Below are 7648 nucleotides of genomic sequence, written 5' to 3'. Positions count from 1 at the left end.
TCTATCGAATCGAAAATGTTCCACCAAAAAGCACTTTGGTAGAGTTGACGACAATACTAGGATACGCAATAATACAAAAAATAGACAGAAGGAGAGAACAACCTAGAACGACAATGAATGGTGCCATTATCAACGAATTGTTATGCTTCATGGTGAACAAAATTGACCTGTTGACAAATGATATTTTAATCAAGCTTTGTTGTGAACACTATTCGGACGATCAGAGTGAAAGCCTCGAACAGACTTTTTTACAGTTTACATTAAGCGTCAGGGACACAATAAGAGATCCAGAACATTCTTGATATCTTGAAGTTGATTCATGAGACGGGCAAAGAAGAAGATCTACCTTGTTCTTTCGCGAAAGATCTTTCAAAATTTTACCCGAATTGATGTTACGCATAGTGACGTGGTATGAAGTCATTCCAGTTTTTAATGGTGTCCTCGATGATCGAACCTCAATTCCACTACTAGGCCTTGGTGACCTGACGCATGGTCCCTCCTCCGCGGCATACTCCATTGCAAGCCTAAAATGGACGATAAAACTGATGCTCGTGTCATCGGCCTTGAGGTGTAACCATGCTATTTTCAAAGTCGATGCTAGCTGTACATGGCTACCCTCTAAATCAATCATACCAAACAATACTCTGTTGCAGGAGTTATTGTAACTTTCCAAATTATAGACAGAACTTGAGATGGATGTCATTCTGAAATGGTGTGTATAGCTACTCCGTTCTACACTCATGAACGCCTTTTATGACGTCACAGAAATGGACACGTTCCTCGTGGAGGTTTTTTCATCAATGCCCGAACATTTTTTATTTTCACAATTATTTGTCAACGGGAAAAAGGAAAAAAAAACCACCATTTAGCTTAGAAATAGTATTATTATTTATTGACAAAAAAATTTTCTTGAAAAAATCGTCAGTAGCGACAATGTATCCGTTGACATGACCAGTCGTATTATGTCGCCTGCAACTTTGAAACAACGGGCCGGTCATTACAAACTTGATGAACACTGGGATGAGCGACAAGCCTCTGACTAAACCAACATGATTTTCCATTCAAACGGCTCTGTACTTTTAAAAGCATATTGTAATTAAAGATTCAAGTGAAAATAAGGACGTTTACAATATGATGGGATCATTTTTGTTTTTTGTAAAGAAATTGGTACTACTCTTAGTGGTGTAGAGAAGTCACCCAGAAAACTCTCCGAGATGTATTGTTGCAGTGCATATACATCAAAACAGATTCACATATGAACGTAGCACAGCATTAGCATGCAGTATATCATAAAACACCGATAACCTATTCTTTCTTCAAACTATATCGCCCGTCCATTTCCCCTCTTAGCCGTTCATCAATGGACACGTCGCTATACTCAAAAGCCTACGGCCTTTGGGAATACCGATGTATTTCTGGTAATGCGGTAGAAGCTGGGCGCTATAGCCCTCATTACCAAGGTATATGTGTTCATTTTGCCAGTGGCAAATTATAATGATAATTCAAATGAAGAGATAGCTTTTATTGTTAAAAGGATAATGCAATGAGATTTAACTTACTAGTACACTCGTGATAACTTGTGTTAAATTAAGAGCTTTGTATCTATAGATAAGATAGTAATTTTATCATCATCAGTCTTAGCGTATCCAAATAAACTTTTTTTATTTTCCTTCAAAAAAGCTAGAATCTGTTTACAACAATTTATGAGGTCTCATCCTCTTGTACATATGCCTACTAAATTGATAGATCAGACGTGTTCCTCTCTTGACGAGGTGTCGCGAGAACCTCGCAGCCACGTGAGACTCATCAATCGTCGAATGACGGTGGTGCATAGCTGTATAACGGAACTGCAGACTTTCATACAATTTCATACCTTGACGTATACATTCAATTGTCATGTGACCTGAGACAATTTTTTGCAAAGATTACAATCATACTAGATCAATCCTTGATTTCCGTGCAAGACGGAAAATGGCCTTTCAACGCGTGGTCTGTTATTTATCGTATTTTCTCTACTCAAACTCAAGAAAACATTATTGGAACTTATTTGGGATAATTGGATGGTGAAAAAATGTCTGTTAAATCTGCAAATGTAAGCTCATCTGATTTTCTTTTCAAGTTACATGCTTGTCTATATGAGTAATGTGTAATATTTCGACATGCAGCTATATGGCACTTAATACTTTTGAGAAATTTGAAAAATATTTAGATCCAATTATTCAAAATTAGTTGAAATCGTGTGAGAAGTATCCTACATTAACGATTACATCAAGAGAAAGTGTACAATTGTGTCAAATAATCGTGTAAGATATGACAAAAATTGCTACGTTAATGATACCACCTGATGCTACATGTATCTAATAACAAATAAGCTACAGAAGGTAAATCGAAATTCATTTTAATTGACATTAAATTACTTTAGACGAAGAATGGCTTACGACGAAAAAAAGAATGATACTTTCCGACTCAACAGGGCTGCTCTATCAATTACAACAATTCTTTTAGCTGTGCAATGGACAATATCGCCGAATATTGTGACATCAGTATACATGATATCATAGTTCAATTGTTGCCTTCTTAGGCAATCAACTAATCATATTATTCGCATGAAAACGGAATCGTTTCATATTCTATGATGAATGTTATGCATTTCAATATGAATTATGACTGTTGTTCACAGCAGTTTTAATAATTGTTATTTTTCGATATAATAATCTTTATTTTTGCCTAATTACTTAACAACGAAAGTTGGAATATTTCCGACACAAAAATTAATCTACACTCTCTCATTTTGACATTGTCGCAGATATTCCGACAGCCGTAACCGTACCACCTATTAGCAAAAGTACAAACGGTGTGAACAGCGTTCCGGTGTTACACAAATCTGTATCGCAGCAATCAATGCAAGCTTTCGTGTGGACACCTAAATATTTAAAAAGAAACATAACAAATTAATACACGAACGTATTTTCAGTCAATATAAAACAAAACAAAGTGCTATAGAGAAGGAACGAAATAGAAATATAATAGTAATTTAATATGATTAGTGATACCAAAGCTTAGAAAATAGTATCAATGGAGGAAAGCTATAGAGCAGTACTGGTATAGGAAATATGAATATTCTGTTATGTCTTTTTTTTTGAAATATGCAGAAATCATGATCATCATGTCAAAGGCGCATTATCTGTTTAAATATTACAGATTGATTGTCATGAAAGCTTTCGTTCTGAAAGACGTGAGCGAACTTCATTTACCTGAAATGTCACCCTCCTCACATCCGTCGGCACATAGTGAGGCTTCAATGCATCTTCTATGAAAAATGGTCACGATACCATCTGCTTCATATCGAGTAACCTAGGGATTGACAAAAGACGTATGATTATTGAACACTTTGTTTAAGCATACAAATGAAATGTCGAGTTACACGCAGCCCTAAATATAACTATTCATCGAAATGGATAAAGGAATGAAGGAGAAGATAAAGATCAGACTTACTGCGCAGCGTGGAGAGGTGTATGAAGTACATTCGGCATCGGTGCCCTCAAAAGACGTTTGACAGTTACTCCCGCCGCATATGTAGCATCTTAAAGCAACAGACAAGTTGCCGGTAAAGCCTGTTAAGAACACAAAGTATGCCAGTTAAATGGGAGTTGTAAACTAATATCACAATGAATAGTTCAAAATGAAATAGCGTCAATTAGTGAATACAAGTTCTTGTTTGGACCGCAGGGTTTTGAAGGCCTACTGTCTACTATTTTATCTGTTTATGAAAATCATTTGGTCATGAACTTGTCTCTTGGCTACATTTAGTGACTCAGAGATAAGAAGTAGCTTGCCTGCAATAAGTTAAAGAATATTGTATACAGCAAGAAACATTTCTCAATCAAGCGCAAGCCCACCGAAACCACATGCGTCCCTTGAAATATGATTTTTTTTGCTTTAAATGTACAGAAAAGGGGCAACATTACATTATCGTATTGCAGTAAATGAATTTTTTAGGATCACATAGCATATAATCTGAGTTTTCAGAAGATTTTTAACAAGAAAACAATTATCTTATTGACGGAGAAGAAGGCGTGAAAAAGGGAGGCCTGGGGGAACCATGCATGATTTATCTCTCCTCGTGATCGGCAGACTGCCTATCTATAGGTGTCATCTATATGAATGATAAGGAACATGCACATCGTTAGCTTTCGATCCCTTGAAATCTTTCCTGATTTTACTAACACAGATCATTTAACTGCTAGGAATGCGCCACAGATAATGCCCACTTTTTACAAGGCATTTGTCACTTCTCTTATTAGTATATCATAAGCTATGACAGTCTATCTTGGCATCATTGTCTTGAACTACTTACCCAACACTAAAATGACGAACGCCACGCGAGACATTTCGATCTTGCTAATTGAACAAATCTGAAACTGAAGAAAAAGCTGGAAGTGAATGACATGTCAAAGTTCACAAATTCCTCTGTCTGTCTGTCTGTGTGTCTGTGTGTCTGTCTGTCTGTCTGTCTCTCTCTCTCTCTCTCTCTCTCTCTCTCTCTCTCTCTCTCTCTCTCTCTCTCTCTCTCTCTCTCTCTCTCTCTCTCTCTCTCTCTCTCTCTCAAATAAAAGGTCCGTTCAAAGCTAATGTTATCATAGTTGTATCATGAGCGAAATGAAAACTTGTGTTGTTCGTTATTTCTTGTAAACTAAAATATGTTTGTTCCTGTAACAGGTTACAATACAAAGTAAATAAATATTGCCACTACAGATTATATGAACAAACTGTAATATTAATATTGACAAATGATTCAACTTGTCGTCACAATTCAACAACTGTCGACAATAGCGTTTGACCGTACACGCATACAGGCAGACTTACTATCGTTTTTCGGATTGTTCCAGGAATGTATAAATATAACCAACATTGATGAAGACCGACTGAACTTTGAAGCTGATGAAACTGACACGAAAAGTGTCAAGTGGAGGATGAGAAAAATACAATACCAATTCGTACAGAAAGGAAAATCTTTTCTCGATAAAATATAATAACAATAATCTGTTCTGGAATTTTTACGTAATTATGATGGTCTTTGTTTATGTTTGACTCTGCCTACATTTGTGTAGTACGTATTTAAAAGGTATGATGTCCATTTTTCATGTCAAATACAGATCGGGCATTATCACGATTTTTGGCCTACCCAATGGATAGTGATCCTGGACGGAATATTGGTGATGGCCGAGCCGCAGGCGGATATTGCCCTAACTTCCTTGCGTTATTATTTACCATCGTTTAATATTTACATTTTGCTGCCATTAATTTCGCTGAAGCTCTATTTCAATGAAGGAAGGCAAAACTTTATGGCACCTAATCTTTCTCTGACCAACACATTCACACATTGAAAAATATTTCCCATAAATTGAAGATAATGTTATTTTATGAAAGTTTCATCAATAAGTGCGGTCATATGCATACAATACCGTTTTCTGTGTTATTCGCATACTATTAATCTAGAAAGAGAACTTGACAGTAACCATTTTAGAAACATTTGTGCCGCCATAAAGTTGCCGCTAATCTGAAACAAAACTAAAAAAAGTCAGGGAAACAAAAGAGAAGAAAAGTAATAAAATTGCTAAAACTAATGACCAAATAAGCAAAACTAGAAAATACTCTAAAAGGGAATAACACTAAACAGCGTTGAAAACTAAAATATCTAAAACATGTACAACCGTTGATCATGATTTCAATTCTGACGACTGTGCGGTAATGGAAGAAAGTCAAAATCTGTCCGTACCGACGCATGCAAATAAGCGAGCCGCTAGCGGCTTGTTTCGGAAATCTACTGCTAGGTATATACTTACTATATACTTGTAATTATATTATACCTGTATATTGATAGTGCAAATGAAGCGATCTGATTGGTTGAGACGATACTAATATAATAAATCACAGCAGTAAATTTGACCCAGCGACGGTATACCACTCGATTTTGACCAATTCAGTTCATTTATGCACTTGCAATCGGTCGTGCATTTATGTCGTGAACTGGTCAAAATCTAGTGGTATACGGTAGCTGGTTGGGGTTTATTAGGACATAGAGTGATCAATATTTGTTCAAAATATATCGATAATGTTAGTGATGACCCTTAACCTTCCTTAGATGCACATAATACTTGCCTCTACTGCCGAATACGGCTTGAAGGTATTTTGTTGCACACAAACCAGTGTGTGTAAAAACTTTCTTCTAGTTAGGTATAATCGTTTAACTACGTTTTCATCATTAATTACGTGCATATCAATTTATCTAACTTTCGGCTTAAAAGTACGGATAGAACGTAAAGTTCATCATAAACACGATTGGAACAAACGTAAATTTATGATAATGAACATTTGAAATCATCACAAATCCAGTATTTGTACTGTGCGCATCAAAACACGTACAAAAGTGGGGCCCAATCTCCCGTAAAAATTACGAACTGGCACAGGCCGCAGAAGATCCCAAAATCAAAACGTCATGGTGCAAGTGTCCTTCGTGCCCTTCAATCGATAACCCCCTTATACAGCCATTTGCCTGAGAATTTAATAATCATATTTCGATAATTGACGAAATATTTAGAGAACTTAAGCGATAACTTCCACCTTGAAACTGAACTTGACAAATTGTATGGACATCATGGTTAACTGTTAATCGTTCTATTGAGTCTACAGTTAAGGTCACGCGATGTGCCACTTCATAGTAACACTTGAATTGTACATTACGTACCACTTACAACTCTTAAAAGTAAGCATTCGAGGTGCACCGTCAGTCCCCACTGTATAAGGAGCCTGCCTTTCCAAAATTTGTAGCTAGCGCCATCACGGTCGGCTTTTTAAACTCTGATTTTCTCTCGCTGTTTTGTTTCTTTGTTTGTTTTTACCGTGCGTGTGTTTCACTTCCTTTTGTTTTTTTGTTTTTTTTGTGAGTAGATGATACTAACGTTTAACTAGAGCCAGCACTGTCGACTTTTCAACACTCACACTTGGGCTTATGTCATAGCGATGTCTGTCTGTCTGTCTGTCCGTGTGTGTGTGTGTGTGTGTGTGTGTGTGTGTGTGTGTGTGTGTATATCTGTCTGTCTGTTTACACGATAACTCAAAAACGCCTAAACGGATTCAGGTTAGATGTGGTACACAGGTACCATATGCTACTTGCAAGAACTGATTAGATTTTGATTAGTGTGGTTTGAATATAATTTAAGTTATGCAATATCTTTTTTTCCGTACAATGGTTTCCCTATGGAGACGGTAATGACTGTCTAAACACATATCAAGAAATACTGCACAAAATTTCATGAAACTTTCACAGATGACAATCTCAGAACATTATGATGATACTGTGAGTGTCATGTCAATTACTTTCTCATTTGCATATTTAATTAACTTTTGTTATTAGTGAGATAACTCTGAAATTCCTGCACCAAACTTGATGATACTTGCAACAAATATTGATCTTATATATATCTAATTATACTTAGAAGCATTGGGCAGTGTCAAGTTGATAAATAGGTCATTTGCATATTTTATGAAGTTTTGTAATTAGTCATATAAATCCTATATAACTTGACCAAATGTGATGAAATCTGCTGCAGATAGTGATCCGACTGATATCTAACTGTAGTGTCAA

General features: G+C 36.2%; 1 protein-coding gene across 1 annotated transcript; it reads right to left on the bottom strand.

Moving 5' to 3' along the window:
• Positions 1-1637: 1637 nt before the first annotated feature.
• LOC139148082 (ly6/PLAUR domain-containing protein 2-like) lies at positions 1638-4419 on the bottom strand. The gene is made up of 4 exons (XM_070719376.1): positions 4358-4419; positions 3496-3614; positions 3255-3354; positions 1638-2923 (listed from the first exon to the last, which is right to left on the bottom strand). The coding sequence occupies exons 1-4, from the start codon at positions 4389-4391 to the stop codon at positions 2787-2789; spliced, it is 390 nt and encodes a 129-aa protein (XP_070575477.1). The 5' UTR covers positions 4392-4419; the 3' UTR covers positions 1638-2786.
• Between the last annotated feature and the right edge of the window lie 3229 nt (positions 4420-7648).

This window comes from Ptychodera flava, chromosome 2, assembly GCF_041260155.1.
Source record: "Ptychodera flava strain L36383 chromosome 2, AS_Pfla_20210202, whole genome shotgun sequence".
Lineage (NCBI taxonomy): Eukaryota > Metazoa > Hemichordata > Enteropneusta > Ptychoderidae > Ptychodera > Ptychodera flava.
The sequence above is the reverse complement of the archived record's forward strand: the minus strand, read 5'-3'. Positions and strand labels throughout refer to the sequence as shown.